The sequence below is a fragment of the Anguilla rostrata genome, chromosome 3 (genome assembly GCF_018555375.3).
Source record: "Anguilla rostrata isolate EN2019 chromosome 3, ASM1855537v3, whole genome shotgun sequence".
Classification (NCBI taxonomy): Eukaryota; Metazoa; Chordata; class Actinopteri; order Anguilliformes; family Anguillidae; genus Anguilla; species Anguilla rostrata.
In genome coordinates, this window is record NC_057935.1 from 66,785,693 (window position 1) to 66,803,703 (window position 18,011).

Here is an 18,011-nt window from a genome sequence, read left to right on the forward strand (position 1 = left end):
CCATGTGTTGGATAATTCCAGAAGATCGCAGTCGCAGGGTAGCGTGGAAAGCTAGTTTACTCTGACTGGGCACATTCGTAAACTCACTGAAGAAAGTCTTTGGTTTACTATTTAACATTTTTTTCCAAACAGAATTGGCAACCTTCAGTGGTAAATCAGATTCTGCGATATACAGCCTGATTTCTCTTGAATTACACAGCACTATCTTTCAGTCGGCCTTCATTTTACAAATTTACTAGAACGATCCGTCGTCATGATGCTGAATGTAGTCCGCACCGCTTCAAGAACACTCTCGTGTTCTAAAAACAGCTCACGGAATGCTTCTTCGTTTGTCAAGAAGGTAAGCTAACATACTAATCGTACTCGACTAGGTTGCTTAGAGAAACCACCCAACAACCTATTCGAAATGTGCTTGAATTTATGAAAGTTGTCACGTTACTTTGCAGTGACGCAAATTGGCTGGTGCCCGGCCAGCTAGCTCCTGCTAGCGACTACATAACTCTCACTACATGCTGTTAACTAGCTGAGGACATTGCATTACATTAGCCAATGAGGTTAATGTTTTTAAAAACATTGGTAATGCAAAAGTGATAAATAGCTGGCTGATTTATAATTTAACTAATTTAGCTATTTACACACACTGGTCCTTCCAGCACGTGATTGTTTCCTTACGTAATTTTGGGGTGCTTATTCACAAGCCAGCACAAGAAAGTGTCATGCGAACCTTCTATTTTTATTCGACTCCGTGTCTTTTTTGTAAAAGTGTCTTTGGTGGCTTGCTAGGTTCTTCTTTATTTCCAATTCGATGCCCATAGAATACGGCGATGGCCTCAATCAACTCCTTGTTCTACCTGTCAGTGGTTTAGCTAGCTACCTACATTAGCTTGTTAAATTGGCCTAGCCACATTATCATTTGGTTAAGATGTTTTCGATCCTGAATAGCCGCCTAAGTAACGGCCATATGCTGGGTTGAATTCGCTGTCAACGCGTGAAGGGGATAGTTCATTCTGTGTGGAATATTGGAGAATACAGATGCGTCTGTGACCTTCACGGTAGCAAGCTAGCCGGCTAGTGCTACATATGCACACCCGTTCAATTTCTTAGGGGGATGGTTGCTGGCTTGTGTGTTTCTGAACGGTTATATCCCAGTGCTATACTTGTATATGTTTTTTCTGACATCCATTAACGTTTAATGGCGCATTTTTGTGTATCAATGGAGGTAGCCTATTGCGTTTGGAAACTCGAAATAGTATGATTAACGTTGTACATGTTCATCAGTTTACAGTGTCACTTTACTCTAGTGTAATATTGAAGTGGTTTGAGCTCACGGATTGTATCAATTCTGCCACAGGTGCAGGTAGTTGAAAAAAATTTAAACCAGAGTTTAACTGTTTCTTTGCAGGCGTCCTGGAACGGATTGAGTCAATATGGATTACGAAATGTTGCCAGGCGTGACTATGCGTGAGTAAACTAGACTTTACACCATTTGATTTCTTAAATTATGGATATCATCCATTTATCTTGTACATTTAAGTGCTATGACTGGATGCCTTGACCATATTAGGTCCTCTTTATGTATTTTTTACATGTTTTCCTCTGTAATGTCATTTACAACAGATCAGAAGCTATCAAAGGGGCAGTCATTGGAATTGACTTGGGAACCACAAACTCCTGTGTGGCTGTTATGGAGGGCAAGCAGGCTAAGGTAAGATTGATACTATTGCTTTCTTTCAAGCCAGTGTTCAGTTAATCTTTATGAAGTTTCAGCAGTGGGTCTTCTGTCTTCACTGCAATACTACCTGTTGGAAATTGAGATTACATACTCGGCTGATAATTAGCTGTGGTTGTGTAACATTTAACATCATTTTGTTAAAACTCAGGCTGTTCATCACACAAAAGCATTATATAGATGTTTTGAGTGTTGATGTAGGTATCTGTCAAAATTTGACTTGAGTCCTGTCTGAGGAATTCTGCTGCAAGATGTGGCAAGGCAAGATGGCCGCTGACTTGGCTGCCCCTTTTTTTTTTTTTTCTTTTTTTGGCAGGTTCTGGAGAACGCAGAAGGAGCAAGGACGACCCCCTCAGTGGTGGCCTTCACCACTGACGGCGAGAGGCTGGTGGGCATGCCAGCCAAGCGCCAGGCCGTCACCAACCCTCAGAACACCCTGTACGCCACCAAGCGTCTGATTGGCCGACGCTTTGACGATCCCGAAGTTCAGAAGGACCTGTAAGTTTGCCTCAAAACGAGAGGCTAATGGGAGTGGTGTAGCTTTATCTCACAATACAGAATGTGTACATTTGCCCTGAAGTGGCCGCTTCCATTTAAAAATGTTTTGTCTGTATGTATGTATGTATGTATGTATGTATGTATGTGCGTATGCAAAGTGGTTGGGCAGGATGGGAGAGATGTTTTAAGGATCCTTTCCCTCTGCTTCATATCTACAGGAAGAATGTTCCCTTCAAGATCGTTCGTGCCTCTAATGGTGATGCCTGGGTCGAGGCTCATGGGAAAATGTACTCCCCCAGCCAGGCTGGGGCCTTCGTGCTGATGAAGATGAAGGAGACTGCAGGTAAGCTAGGTGGTGGTAGTGTTGTTTCAGCTCTGCTGGACTGCCCCGGTGCCTGTGTAGTGTACTTACTGCGAGTTTGTCTCGTGGACACGGTCAAGCATTAATCGGCAGGCTCTGCGTTGTGACCTTTCGACAGAGAACTACTTGGGCCACAGCGTGAAGAACGCCGTCGTCACCGTGCCGGCATACTTCAACGACTCCCAGAGGCAGGCACGTACCGCCCTTTACACCCCAGTCTTTGACCGTAGCCATTTTGCCACTCTGTAGGTCAATCATTCCATTGTCTGGTCATTGCCTCATTGTTTGGGCGGCAGTGTAGCATAGTGGATAAGGAACTGTAAACGAAAGGTCGTAGGTACGATGTCTGGGTGGGACACTGCTTTTGTACCCTTGAGCAAGGTACTTAACCTGCCTTGCTTCAGTATATATCCAGCTGTATAAAATGGATGCAATGTAAACGCAATGTAAAAAGTTGTGTAAGTCGCTCTGGATAAGAACGTCTGCTAAATGCCTGTAATGTAATGTGATGCAATGTTTGTCGAGATACAATAGCTACTCTTCCCTCCCCCCCCAATATCCCTTGATAAAGGTATTTCCCCCCCAGTGCTGTTTATATCGTCATTCACGATGGGGTTGTTCTCTGTACTTAGGCCACAAAGGATGCTGGGCAAATTGCAGGGTTGAATGTGCTGAGGGTGATCAACGAGCCCACTGCTGCTGCTCTGGCCTACGGATTGGACAAGACCCAGGACAAAATGTAAGCACGCTGTCTCTCTAACTAGCACCGAGAAAGGCTTTGGCAGTCCCGAAAACAAAGGTGAAGGACTATAAACATGCCATGGGTTTCCCATAACTGTGAGAAATCCTAAAAAAAAAAAGAAAACCTATATACTTATATATATTCCAGGACATAAAAGTTGCTCTGAGGGATTTCAGACGAACGCCTTAAAAGAACTGACATTTTATTTGTAGATTTTATTTGTTCATGTAAGTTTTGCCCTTTGAATTTATTCTGTAGGCCTTTTCACATTCTACTCAAAATAGTTAGAGATTGGATTCAGGGTGACAGCAGATCTGTGGACAATGTTAATTTTCAGGAATATAAAGGCTGTTTGTATTTCTCTTCATTGAGGGTACACAACACTGGTGCTGCAGCATGCAGCAGTTTTTTGGGTTCAGTTTATGGGTTCAAATAGAACTCATAGAACCCGAAGTCCTTGAATTGGCAGCATTGTTGAGGGTGCAAGAGCTGATGTAGAAACTTAAGACCTAACTTTCTCTGCTGAATTTAAATACCAACTTTAATAAATTCACTTTTTTTGACAGTGAAAAAGCGACATTGTTCCATAGTGATCACATTCTAGTTTCAAGCACAGTACATTGTCTTCCTCTCGACATTTAACTGTTGGAACCTGTTTTTTTCCCCCCAGTATCGCAGTGTATGACCTGGGTGGCGGTACCTTCGACATCTCTGTCTTGGAGATTCAGAAGGGCGTGTTTGAGGTCAAGTCCACCAATGGAGACACCTTTCTGGGCGGGGAAGACTTTGACCAGCACCTGTTGATGCACATTGTCAAAGAGTTCAAGAGAGAGGTTAGTGTGTGTGTGTGTGGGGGGGTGGGGGGAGGGAGACATGGACTTGTGACAGTGGTCCTGGAGTAATGCTGTCTTTTCTGTATCAGTGACAGTGTGGTCACCAGAATCCGGTTGTCCGTTGAGTTTATTGATCCATACGAACCCTCTGAGTCCTAGTTGTTAATGCACTCACCAGTAGTTGCACATTTCTAAGTTGCAGTTATTCGCCTGTATTTTTATTATTTCGCTGCAGGTCGAACCTCTTCTGATTTGTTCACATGTCAGTTCACCCTTTCCAGTAATTTGAAAGAGAAAATAGTCTTATCCTAAACGGTTATTTTGTCAGAGGGGGATACCTGTTCATACCTGGTATTTGTATGTTCTTTCCAGTCCGGTGTGGATCTCACCAAGGACAACATGGCCCTGCAGAGAGTGAGGGAGGCAGCGGAGAAAGCCAAGTGTGAGCTGTCCTCTTCCCTGCAGGTGAGAAGAAGTGGTTGGAGCTTTTTTAAATCCGACCAACCTGCCTGAAATTTCTGTGGTAATTGAGGGCATTGTGGGATGTGGCAGTCTTCCCAAAATCTTGTTTACCCCAAATGCCTTTTAGCAAGTAAAATTTTGTAATGAATTCGTAATGGTTTGTCTGAAGTTGTGCTGTTGTAATAGGACGGTTAAGGTTAAGCTGATCTGATTGGGCTGTTTGAATTTTACAATGTAAAGTCATGAGGAATCAAGGCTGCGTCTGGTTGGTTGGCCAAGTCAAGACCAACTGTGCCCAGAACTAGAAATGTAAAAAATGACAGTTAAGAATTTTACAGGCGAGAAATGGAAATTGAATGGCTCTTGAATGCCGATAGATAAGTATCCAAATGACAGAGTTAAGCATACAATTTACTATGGGTTAAAAACAATTTACTACGGGTTTAAATACCCAAAGCAAATTGCATGCGCTTTATGCATAAATACGGATGTCAGACAGGTAGCTTGCTGACACAGCCAGCGTAGGTAATGATTGTCAGATGTCCGTGCCTTTTGGCCTGGTTTCCTTCTGGGCCTTATCAGGCTGGCGCAGGAGTGAGGTCACTAAGTCAGCGGGAACCCCAGCGGCAGTCAGCTGCGCAGGCCTGCCCCGTGCCTGAGCCAGTGTTACTCTGCTGGGAGATGAAGGCGCTGTCGCTGTGGCCGGGCGCTGGCAGACACTGTTTTAGTGGCTGCCGATGCCAGGCTGCGACGGTGCCGCGCCCCTCTGAGAGTGGGCTGTGCCCCACCCATTGGGGGCAGCCCTAGTCTGGGGGGCGAACATTCGCCACGCCACAGGGGCGCGCGTCGCGCCCAGCCGCACGGCTCGACACGCGACCCTAAATCCCTGTCTCTTCCCCCGCACCCTTCCCCGCAGACTGACATCAACCTGCCGTACCTGACCATGGACGCGTCCGGGCCCAAGCACCTGAACATGAAGCTGACCCGCTCCCAGTTCGAAGGCATCGTGGCCGACCTCATCCGCCGCACCGTGGCGCCCTGCCAGAAGGCCATGCAGGACGCCGAGGTGGCCAAGAGCGACATCGGCGAGGTGCTGCTGGTGGGCGGCATGAGCCGCATGCCCAAGGTGAGCACTGGTTCGGTCCGCCCGCTCACGCCCCCGCCTCACTCCCGTTGGTGTCTCACGGGACAGGCCGCACTCTTGACTGCTCACCCGCGCGACTCCCGTCTCTCCCCCCACAGGTGCAGCAGACGGTCCAGGACCTGTTCGGCCGCGCCCCCAGCAAGTCCGTCAACCCCGACGAGGCGGTGGCCATCGGCGCTGCCATCCAGGTAAATATGTTCCCTCAGAGCCACTGATTTCCCTCTTGCTGACCCCTCCACGGTCAAGGACTAAATCCCACAATGAGGCTGTTTTTAGCGCATATACCTCTGGATTTTAGAACAACCTCTTGCTAGAACTGAGGGCATCTGAATCAATTAAAACATTCAAGTGAAATCATAAGGTCTACTTTTTTTTCCACTTTCCTTCAATTCATTATTAACATTTTTTTGTAAAGCACATTGAATGGCAACTTACTATGAAATTTGCTATATAAAGTTAATTTTTTAAAAATTATTAATTATTATCGTCATCCAGGGTGGAGTGCTGGCCGGTGATGTCACCGACGTGCTCCTCTTGGACGTCACCCCCTTGTCCCTCGGCATCGAGACCCTCGGCGGGGTCTTCACCAAACTCATCAACCGGAACACGACCATCCCCACCAAGAAGAGCCAGGTGAGGACTGCAGTTGCTTAAAAGCAAAGCCCTTTTTCTGCATGCACATAAGAAGTGTAGTATAATGGGCAAGGAGCTGGTCTTGTAACCTGAAGGTTTTATTCCTGGGTTAGGACACTGCCGTTGTACCCTTGAGCAAGGTACTTAACCTGCATTGCTTCAGTACGTATCCAGCTGTATAAATGGATGCAATGTAAATGTTATGTGGAAAAAGTTGTGTAAGTCTTTCTGGATAAGAGTGTCTGCTAAATGCCTGTGATGTAATTTAGAGTGAGCATGCAGTTGCGTTTGGGTTCATTTCCCCTGTGTGGGATTATACTGTAGTACTGCCATGGCTCCCTAATTGTGCTCACGGTTTTTCTGCCCTTGCCAGGTGTTCTCCACAGCTGCTGATGGACAGACGCAGGTAGAAATCAAGGTGTGCCAGGGGGAGAGAGAGATGGCTACAGACAACAAGGTCCTGGGACAGTTCACCCTGGTACGCACCTTGCCGCATCAAACAAAACGCAGCTCAGAATGCAGGAATGAGAAGACTACGTTCTTTTGTCCTGGGTTGTGTCTTATGTCTGTTCCTTTTTTGAATTACAGGTGGGGATCCCCCCTGCCCCCCGAGGAGTGCCCCAGATCGAGGTGACGTTCGACATTGACGCTAACGGAATCGTGCACGTGTCGGCCAAGGACAAGGGCACTGGCAGAGAGCAGCAAAGTGAGTCAATCCCCCTCTGTCTCGCCCCCCCATTTTCGGCTAGTTTTTGTTTTCTTTGGCAGCTGTGCTGTGATGTCTTTACCAACACATCATTCTGACCCACAATATGGGGAAGGTTCTTGTCTAACTGAGCACAGCTGCTGACAGAGAACTGTGTTATGGAAAGCAATAAGAAACTTGTGCAGTAATGCAGTTAAGATTGCATGTTCATAATCAGTGTTCGCGCTAGCCTGTGGAATGCTGTGTCTTTGGAATGCAGGGCATTTGAAAATCTGAATTTTGCACCAGTTCACTTATTTTAGCCATAATATGCCAACTCACAATAATAACATAAAAAATGTTAGCGTGAAATGGGGCGAAATAATGAGATTACTGGGATGAAACCAAATTTTTTCCAGACAGGCTTTTTAAAAAAAAAAGAAAGAAAAAAAACCCCTAGGAGCGAAAATTTACTTGTGTTGAGCAAGCTAACTAGAGCGAGAAATCTGCTTCTCTTTGGATCTCTCAGTGCTACCAATGGTGGTGTAAATATTATGATTATTCAACAACATGGACAGCATTGAAACAGGAGTAATTATTTTGTTGTGGTTCAAGTCTGGGTCATTGCCTGTTAATAATTTTAAAAAAAAGAAAATAAAAAAACCCCCAGACCTCGGACTATCTGCATTTGTAGAACACAGTGTATCTTTCCCCCTGGACCTTGGTTCTTTTTTTCTGCATAAAAAATGCGGAATCCTGCGTTAACACGACCACTGATCATCAGTTTGCTGCAAACTCTTCATCTACAGTTAAATCCTTTCTCCACTTTACTATACTAATCCTATTCTGTCTATCATCCAGTTGTAATCCAGTCCTCTGGTGGGCTCAGCAAAGACGACATCGAGAACATGATCAAGAACGCAGAGAAGTACGCTGAAGAGGACAGGAGGCGAAAGGTCGGTCTAGCAACCGTTTTCCCATCCATTCCCGGAGTGCGCTGTGCTTATACATGAGCATCATGCACGTTGTTTTTCCCACTTTATGGATTACTGCTCATGAGCAAGAGGTTTGCTGAATCTCCAATCAGGAAACATGTATGATTTCATAAACCGTGGCCCATTGTTACATGTAAAATTACTTGGTGACCTTAATTGTGGTGGCTTGCGCCATTTTGTGTGGCCCTGAACTCATGTGCTTTGCCCTCTTTACCACAGGACCGGGTTGAGGCGGTGAACATGGCCGAGGGCATCGTGCACGACACGGAGTCCAAGATGGAGGAGTACAAGGACCAGCTCCCTGCTGACGAGGTAAATATTTCTTGGAACGGGGTGGGGTGGAGTGGGGGACGGGGCGGTAGAACCTGTTTCTTGTCCATATATCATCAGCTCGTGCGGAATGAGGCCCCTCCACTAACGGTTTTCCCCCCTCTCTTCCAGTGCAATAAGCTGAAGGAGGAGATAACCAAAGTCAGAGACCTGCTGGCGCGAAAGGACACCGAGACCGGAGAGAACATCAAGCAGGCCGCCTCCAACCTTCAGCAGGCCTCTCTCAAACTCTTCGAGATGGCGTACAAGAAGGTAACGGCGTCTGTGGCCCGAGTTGTCATTTCCATATGCTGTGACCAAAAACTGTGTCATCGTTTGCGGGTGTCCTCTGCCATAAGAGCTGTAAGGGAAATTGCCCTGCGTGTCTGCTCGTTGAGTTTGTTTTGCTCAACAGAAGCTTTTTGGCAGCAGAACCCAGATTGGCTTATCTTGGCCTGCCATGATTGGTCAGAATCCGTTCCTGTAAGCCTGACCATGTGCTGTTGCGTCTTCCGTCCACAGATGGCGTCGGAGAGGGAAGGCGGCAGTGGCAGCTCAGGGACCAGTGGGGAAGAGAAGAAGGAAGGCCAGCAGTAAAACCCCTTTTGCACTTAGGATTGTGCCAGAGACAATGGGACTGAAGGGCTTGGGAATGTAGACCTGACGTTATCCCGAGCGGCTATCGCGTTGAAGTCACTCTCACATACTGTGTTTTTGCAGTACGCTATACAGTATACAAATGCCATTGTATGCCTCCCCTCCCCCTTTATAATTTAACTGTTAAAAACAAAGAAAAAAAGAAGTGTAACATCAGAATTTTTAAACTTGTTTTCTTTGCCTCTATGTTGTGAAATAGTAAAATGTCTAGTAATTATTTGTCGCCTGTGTTTCCCTTGGGCTGATTGTCCGGATCAAACAAAATCACACTTTGCTTTGTTGTTTGCAATTCTGCTCGTGTCTTTTTGCTGTCAAGGTAAGGTTTTCCATGTGGAGATTATTTGGGTAATGATGAAGCAAGGCCATTCCATCCCTCGATTTAGACATCGGTAATTTCACAAATTCAAATGTATGGGTGGAGTTTCATCTCTGCACAAAGAAAAGGTGCAACTTGAAGAAAGGCTGCATTTGATGTACCTTTGAGTTCCAAAAAGAACGGCAGTCTCTATAAGCTGTGCAAAATGGTGAAAGGCACTTAGATTTTCTTATTATAGTTGACTCAAATGGCTTTGAGTGAACGCTAATTTAACAACTTGGGATGCATATCCTGTTATCATACCCTTATTTTGAGAGTTCAGTAAGTTCTTGTATGGGTGTTTAGTAAATGGCAATGCCCATGCGATTATGTAGAGATGGAGCCTTGGTCAGGTGTGCACATCGTACAGTATACTACATAAAATCTATCCATGGTCCATTACAAGCGGTATGTTCTGATACATGGCCTGCCGGTACTGTCCGGTCATCTTAGTTACTCCCTTTTGTGGTACATGGTATGCTTTGCGATCATTTGTATATAGTTTTGCGACACTGTAAATCAGAGTCATTTAAGTTGACAGACTTCCACAAGACCGTAATGAGGAAGGAAGTGGCTGTTTTTTTTCCATACCCAGGTTGCGTCCCCTCTGAAATTGGGTCTTAAAACTTGCTGCTTGTTAGCCAAATTGTCAGTACAAATTTGAAAAGCAAGTTTGTGGAGGAATGGTTCATGTGAAATTGTAAAATGTGAAAACTATTATCTTAGGGTTTAGAAAATGGAGGTGAGGAGTGTGTTTTTGGAAGATGTTTAAGTCTCAAGAGGATTTAAATCCTCTTGTATTCTCAAGAGGATTTAAATGCTTCCATTATAAACTTTTATAATAAAAAAATAAAATTTCAACATGGAAATGTTGTGTTCTGTGGTCTGGTGGTTGTTCGTATTCACAAGCCTTATGAGCCTATGAGGCTTACCAGTTCAATGAAGATTTGAGATGACCCCAATTTACTGAGATGTATAATTTGCTAATAAACCTGGGGACAGTATATTTTTTTTTGTAATGATCTCATGAAGTTGGAGGCAGAGAATCTGGCCAGCTCAACCTGATATTATTGAATTAAGGTAGCTTAAACTCGATGAACCCAATCCGCAATCAAAGGAAAACATTCTCACTGAAGTTCCCTTTCCACCTCGTCTTCTGGCATGTCAAAATGAACGAGTCACTGTTGACTGCTGTTTAAAATGACCTGTGTAGTTTGATGGTGTACAAGCATCAACATTTGCCTGTCTGCAAAGTCAGTGTACATCCACATATTTCTTAGTAGCTGCTTTTCAGAATGATGTTAAATCCCCTAGAAAGTGAAATCCTTAGAAATTGTGATGAACACAGTAACAGATGAATGAATGGCTTATGGTCTCTCAGATATTTCAAAAATTAAAGTGCTAGTTGCTTATACTGTGTAACTTAACTTTTTAAGACAATGCCAGCCTTCCTTTTGAACAATATCAAATTTGAATTCTTTTATGGTAGGGCTGAATTTTACTCAACAACCTCTTAAATTTAGCAAAGTTGTTTATCCACAAGTGTATTTTTTAAAAATCCCAACCAACTTATATTATCTTCATGAAAGAACTGCGGTTACTTTATGGATCTCTAATACTTACGAAAATTAAACATGCTCATAAATTTTCTTTTTTCATGATTACACTTTTTTGCGTTAATATTTTTTCTTTTTTCTTATTTTTTATATTGTTCTTGTATTGACGCATACTGCATTATTTTATCTTGTCATTTCTGTACATCTTTAATAAATGTTGTAATGCCTGGAGATTTTGTACATATAGAAATCATTCAATAAAAAAACTTGTCACGACAACTTCCGCATGTAAATTGAGTCTTCCAGGGAGGGTTTACATATCCCATAATACACGTGGTTACGCAAAAGAGGCGCTCTATGGTGCGCAGTATAAAGCGGAGTGAAGCATTATAAACGACCTTTCATTTAGGATGAAGGACAGTGAATGGAAGCGGTTTTACATGGAGGTAAGACTTGATGCGTAGGACTAAGTTGCAGATTGTGTTATTAGAATTATTCACCGCCGCTGGTATGGTTACGAAAAATTACCTATGCAATTGAATTGGTAGGCAACGTTAATTTAAGGGAAAGCTACATTTTGCTATTTCAACTTTCGAAAGCATCTTGCCAGCCAGTTTCTGTGCGTTACCTGTTATATTCGGTTTGGTTAGCTGACAATTTAGAGTTTTAATAATGATTACTAGCAAGCGATTTCCTTACTCACGTCTTTTAACTTTGCCGACACAGTTGGTGAAATTGGGTGGAACTTTGTAAGCAACACGTGGTAGCAGGGTAGCTAGCTGCTTATATACGTGAACGTACCATGATAGTCGGCTGATTTTTTTTTTTTTTTGTCCTCGCAGACGAGCTACACTTATGTATCCAAGGTGGCTAGCTAGCTATGTGTTTTTGTTTTGAGACAATCGAAATATATATTTAAGAATTTTGTTTTACATCCAGCTAGCTTTGTTCCGCGTAACTGAAATGTATCGACATCTATGCTAGCGGACTAACTGTATTCAAGTATTCATCTACTTTCTTGAAAGTTGCATCCAGAGTTATGCTATGCGTGCACTGACGGCGATCAAGTTAGTGAATTGCATTAAATATGCATGTAATCTTTCAGCGTCTGAATGAAACTTGTCGTCCTAGGGCGTCGTATTGTGGGCTGCAGCTGTTCGACATCGTCTTCCCTGGATGACTTGAGTCTTCTGCGAGTGAAAATGAACTTACCAGGTAATTTAACTGCGCTGTTAATGTCCTGCTTTCCATGAACTTCCTTATTTTTTTACGTGATTAAATTATTTTTAGCACTTTGACGTTATGATATTCAAATCATAAACGACACTAAGACACGCTACCTGTTGCACAATGCACAGTCTTCATAAGAATTGAGGTGATGTACTTTTTGCACATCTAAATAAACATCCTTAATGTTGCTGTGTCTCGTTGGTTAGGTAGTCGCATTAATCCTGCTGGTAAACACTTCCTCATGCCTTTTTGTCTTTGTGCAATACAACACTTGATCAGGCTGACTACATTAGTTTAAAATGCAATTTTTGAAGTTGTATAGGAATGTATTGGACCCTATATTCGGTGTGCATTTTGTATGGTGAAATGGCAGTCCTGAGGACCAGTCCCACAGGCCTGTCATTAAGCCAATGGTAACCCCAGCGGCAGTCAGCTGCGCAGGCCTGCCCCATGCCTGAGCCAGTGTTACTCTGCTGGGAGATGAAGGCACTGTCGCTGTGGCCGGGCGCTGGCAGACACTGTTTTAGTGGCTGCCGATGCCAGGCTGCGACGGTGCTGCGCCCCTCTGAGAGTGGGCTGTGCCCCACACATTGGGGGCAGCCCTAGTCTGGGGGGCGAACATTCACTATGCACAGAGGGGAATGTACTGCCCCCCCGGGCATTACATTGGGTATATATATAGGTGCAGGTCTGTTAGTCCAGTCTATTGAGTCCTTATCCTCTTGTAAAAGTGTCCTTTTGCCTTGTGTTTAGATTGTAAGATGCCAGGTTGCTGAAGGCCCATTCAAGATGCAGTACTGAATTTGGGTGGAGGTAAGCATCTCGCATCGTGGGTTGTGTTGCATTCTGAACATGAAAAGACAAGTGCATGAGTGTCAGCACAGGGAGAATTTGATCAATTTATATCAAGCAAAGCAAATTTGTCTGAACACACTCAGTGATTCTGGCTTGGCATGTTCTTTCTGAGCTAGGCGGGCTAAATTATGGAGTCTGCATCCTTGGGCATGGCAAACGGTTTGGCTCTAAAGTAGTTTGGCTTTATAAAGCCAAACAATTTGTTTTCTTGAATTGCAGTGAAATTGGTGTGTGCTTTATTCTACAGAACGTGTGTTCCAAATATCAGCTGTGACGGTTGGAGTTGGTAGCCAGTGGACTGAAGGCCAGGTAACCTGCCATACACTGAGCATTTTTATGATGTCATTGATGTTAGGACCTCCACCCCAAGTCTGTACTATCATAGCAGAGGCCAACTTCCTTGTTATGATCTCTTTTCCCTTGGGACATCAAAGGCAGGACTTTGGCACAGGTTAATGCGGGTCCATTCTGCTATAACCTGACAAGAAGACCTGAGACAGTTCAAATGTGGCAGTTGGGTTTTAAATCTTGTGTATGTGGCAATGGGCTGTTTGCAGCCGACTAGAACCGGGAGGTTATGGGGTGGGGGGTGCAGCTTACAGAGCTGATGGGGTACTCTTCATTTCTGTAGTTCCCTTATTTCTCATTTCAGGTACCATGACTGGATGTTGAAGATGTCAGTGGGCAGTTTTTTAGGATCCGGGTTGCAGTTTCTGCTTTTGCGCATTCCTCTAACACGTGCTGCCCTGTGTGCTGCTAAAAATCAACAATAAAAACCTTTGTAAATTAATTGCTTTGTTTGACTTGATTTTGTTCTAAATGTGTTCACCTGACAATCATGCTTTTTACTACTTTTTTTGTAATTAAAAAAACAAACAAACTAGACCTTGGCATTAACTGCATTGAGAGCATACTAGTGGTGGGAATGGTTTGAATCAGACTGGTAATGGCTTTTTTGGGGGGGTGGGGTTGGGGTGCCTTGCTGTTTATTTGGTCTCAAATGTTGACTTGAGCCAAGCGCATAAGTGATGAGTGAGTAGTCTCATGTTACTCAGACTGATGGGGAGCAGCAGTGTATATAAGTTAAGTATAATGGGTAAGTAACAGCTTTGTAACCTAAAGATTGCTGGTTTGGTTCCCAGGGAGAACACTGCCCTTGTAGCCTTGAACAAGGTACTTCTGAATTGCTTAAATATCCAACTGTAAAAATTCAGTGTTCTGGATGAGAGTATTTGCTAAATTTGGTACATGTACCTCCTGTTCCACTCGTGTTATATGTACCTCCATCCAGCACTTATTGTGCCTTGTATCATTATCTTGATGTAGCTTGTAGTGCCACCTAGTTTCACTTAGCATAGGTTAGATCAGTGTAATGTTCAGTGTGTGAACTGGACTTAATGTGTTCATGGCTATGAATAACTACAAAATGAGTATTGTACCTTCTTGGACCTGTGTTTTGTAGTTGTTCCAATTAAATTTGGTATGCGCTTATTGTGCGTCGCTTTGGATAAGTGTGCCAAACCATAATGCTAAACGCCAGTAATGTAATTTAATCAGGGTGACCCCTGGATGAAACTGGGTGAAATCTCAAAAATTCATGTTGAAAACTTCTTGATGGTTTACTTTGAGTGACTAACCCTTATTCTGCTGCAGTTGAATTGACATCTCGAGTAATACTGTACATTACAGGCATTCAGCTGATGGACTTAGCCAGAGTGACTCACACAGCATGCACGTATGAGGCATTGCAAAATATGGTTTCTGATTGCATGTGTGCACGCAAATGTGAAAAATTTGGGCCTGGTGATGTTAGATGAATTTTAGTTGTCTTTTATGGGCCCCTCTTAGTGTGACGTATTGTCTTACTAAAACGTTGTTTAATAAATGGTGCTATACCAAAACGGTTGGGGGGTGTTTGCCCTGCTGTAAATTTAATACATAGTCAATGCATTGTGGGGGTGCGTTTTATGTTATGTTTTGACAATGAATTGCATATGAACCCGTTTTTTTATATAAATCAGGTGTAGTCGATGTCTAATGTGTTTTTTAAAATGCCTTATCCGGTACCTAGAAAACAAATTAGTCTTACAGTAGGTAATGGTTTTCAATAAAAGTGTCAGTAATCGCAATCACCGACAGAGGGTACTCGATCGTTGCCACACTCCACCTTTGCAAAGAAGTGGGTTACTAGCCGGGCGGTGATTGGTCAGTGGGGCCCAGTGTTCCACAGCTGTGAAACTTAAGGGAAAGTTTTTTTAATCCGGGGGAAAGGATGCTGGTGAAGTATTCTGATTTTATAGGAGAAGCGAGAGGAACGTTTCCATAGTAATTTTCTCATCGCCCGCTGCAATTCTATTTTATTTCTAAGAACACAGTGCAGTACAGTGTATATTTCGGTAACTAAAATATGCGTTGACTGAGTTAAGGAGGGAATAAATGTACCCTGATATAGGTCGCTACGTACGTTTCGTTATGGTTTAACGTAACATCATAACTTCATTAAGAGTAGAGCCTAATTGTTTTATATTTATATGCGCTTCATTTGAAATCGTTGTTCGGAATTTCTGTCAGCGTGCACGAGCGTGTGAGTATGTTTTGAACGTTATCCTGCTTGCTCTATTCTAAGCGACTGTAAGGCTATAATCGGGTTTGTTGCTACTGAGAGTAAAATGCTACCGTTAACGTCCAATATTACGCAGGTGTAACAACAATATTTTTCGAAAGTTGTGACATGCTGTAGGTATTTTACTAAATATTGATTTCACCCTCGTAACGTCCATTCTGCTCTCATTTGTTTATGACAGATTCCAAGGGGAAAGAGATTTTCTATAGAATGGGGATGCTAAATGTCCACATAGCGATATTGATTCTGGCGCTGTCAACTGAGGCGAGAGGTAAGTCAATTCAAATGTTTTTATTCATGGGGTTAATTATTTTCCGTACGCCTATCTATTTATAGAAAAGCAATTTGCACGGTTCTGAAAATAGAAGTATGATTCTGGAATATATCGTAATTGACCAGCGGATAGACCGTCCCGTGACGTACGCGCGCTCCGGGGACTTGTTTTAGTTTCTTAACAAATTCTGGCAGCATAAGTAGCTTTTATATGAACAGAATCGACGCGTTCTCTGGAGTGAATCTCCGGTTGTAGACCACTTGAGGTAACTGGAATACATGGCGGTGAAGCGGTCTGTGTGCACAATGGTTCTCTTGTCTCGTTTGCTTCGCCTTCATTTAGCCTTTCGAACCTCACTTCGGTGTTTCTTTAACTAAGCCCTTGCTATGGTGAATTTTTTTAAATGGTCAACACTGGAGCTGCCGCAAACTATGCACTTTAATGCAGTAGCTACGTGTAGCCTAATGGGTGTCAAACTTACTGTGGAAAAGCAACTAAATCATGTCCACATTTTCGCTGTCGTTTATATCATCCAATGGAAAAGAAACTAAATCATGTCCACGTTTTCGCTGTTGTTTACATATTTATGTCAGTTGACCGAAGTGCATTTTTATCAAGGCGTAAGTACAAACCGAAAGTATGTTCGTGGAGTCAAGGGAGTCTAAATATTCACTTGGCATAAAGGTTATATTTATCTTACCGATTCGCTCTTCTGTTTAGGCTACTTTAACAAGGCAATGTTTGAGTCTACTCGTAAGAAAACACCCCGCATTAAACCGTTATAGTGGATTTACAACTTGACTGTAGTAAACCAGAAGTTAATAAAAATACGCCGAAAGTGAGATTTAATTACGTGTCTTAAGTAAATCTACAATTTACCTCAGTGAAACTGTGATAGGGGAAAATAAAGTAGGCCTAATCAAATTCAGGGATTTTCCCAAAAAACAAAATGTTGTTGGCTAAATTTCAGAGGTAGCATGAACTCAAAATCTAGAGGTAGCCTAATAATTTCTCGCGAGTTTATCGTACAAAAGACAAATGTTGATGTGCACAACGCTGGATGCTGAGCAGGAATTGAGGAGTGATCCCTCCCTTTACAGACAGTTCTCATGTTTAATTCAGACTATTTTTGTAACTCTTTAACACCATCGCACACACGGGATTCACACTCTGTTGGTCAAGTGTGACGGAAAGTGCTTTTACTGTGGACTTTCTAATGAAGGACTGCGCTTACCGGGAATAGACACTGCGCACTATTTACTGACAGAACGCAACTCGAAACGCGCTAGTGGAAGTGCATGTTCGACTATGGACGCGAGGTGTCCAAGGACAAACAAACAAAGTCCTTTCTTAGAAATTCTGCGGAAATTTAGCGGCGCGTAAGTTTGTGTCTCCTGCCAAGTTGAAAAGCAGTTAACGTAAATCAAAGCGGAGCCGATGACACCCGCTGGGCTGCTGGCGTAAATCAGGGAAGAATTCGCGCTTTATGCTTTTGAGGGTCGCTCAGAGTGCCCTTCTAGTCTCACCAGCCTGCTGACTGCTGCGCTGTAGAGCACTCAGTCACAGGAAACAAACAGGGCATTACTAGCACAAGGCCGTGTCAAAAAAATTGATATAGGCCTAATTTAGGCAATGAAATCTCTCTCTCTCTCTCTTTCTCTCTATCTCTCAATTCAGTTTTAAAATGGTTGGATATATACTGACGTAGAATCAAAAGTAAGTGGTTCTGAAAATAATTTTTAAAAAGCAGGCGATATAAATAGCTGTTTGTTTCTAAGTACCCAGTTAGCCTTCACGTGTATTTTAACATCCCAAAAAAAAAAAACTTAAAAACTGATGCATAGCTTTTCACAGTGCTGTAAATGGAATGCAAGTACACTGTTTTTACTTAACTGGATTAGCAATGTTTAAGCACCCTAGTTTTATTGAGTTAATTAGCACTCTGTATTAACCAACTGGCCAGCTCCTGACCTTTCCTAAGGGTGAGCAGTCCATTGTTTTGTCTGTTTACCGAAGCACGCTCTATTTGCTCGTCTCTCACATTGTGTGTGTGTTTTTATGTGCGTGTGT

General features: G+C 43.2%; 2 protein-coding genes and 3 non-coding genes across 5 annotated transcripts in view; all 5 read left to right on the top strand.

Moving 5' to 3' along the window:
- hspa9 (heat shock protein 9) lies at positions 1–13,834 on the top strand. The gene is made up of 22 exons (XM_064329406.1): positions 1–340; positions 1,403–1,461; positions 1,618–1,705; positions 2,046–2,227; positions 2,446–2,570; positions 2,707–2,780; positions 3,221–3,327; positions 4,001–4,163; positions 4,536–4,628; positions 5,542–5,751; positions 5,868–5,957; positions 6,265–6,402; positions 6,776–6,880; positions 6,991–7,108; positions 7,949–8,043; positions 8,302–8,394; positions 8,524–8,664; positions 8,914–11,405; positions 12,091–12,174; positions 12,943–13,002; positions 13,292–13,353; positions 13,697–13,834. The coding sequence occupies exons 1-18, from the start codon at positions 254–256 to the stop codon at positions 8,986–8,988; spliced, it is 2,043 nt and encodes a 680-aa protein (XP_064185476.1). The 5' UTR covers positions 1–253; the 3' UTR covers positions 8,989–11,405; positions 12,091–12,174; positions 12,943–13,002; positions 13,292–13,353; positions 13,697–13,834.
- Positions 5,245–5,449, top strand: LOC135252092 (small nucleolar RNA SNORA74). The gene has a single exon (XR_010329321.1). It is a non-coding gene; the product is annotated as a small nucleolar RNA SNORA74 (small nucleolar RNA).
- On the top strand, positions 7,173–7,244 carry LOC135252073 (small nucleolar RNA SNORD63). The gene has a single exon (XR_010329303.1). It is a non-coding gene; the product is annotated as a small nucleolar RNA SNORD63 (small nucleolar RNA).
- On the top strand, positions 12,608–12,812 carry LOC135252091 (small nucleolar RNA SNORA74). Its single transcript, XR_010329320.1, has one exon. It is a non-coding gene; the product is annotated as a small nucleolar RNA SNORA74 (small nucleolar RNA).
- A 1,267-nt stretch (positions 13,835–15,101) lies between the features above and the next one.
- Positions 15,102–18,011, top strand: part of fgfrl1b (fibroblast growth factor receptor like 1b) — a 35,295-nt gene continuing 32,385 nt past the window's right edge. The window contains exons 1-2 of the mRNA XM_064329407.1: positions 15,102–15,628; positions 15,849–15,938. Of these exons, the coding sequence (XP_064185477.1) occupies positions 15,878–15,938 (61 nt within the window). The 5' untranslated portion in view covers positions 15,102–15,628; positions 15,849–15,877. The remainder of the gene's footprint in view (positions 15,629–15,848; positions 15,939–18,011) is intronic.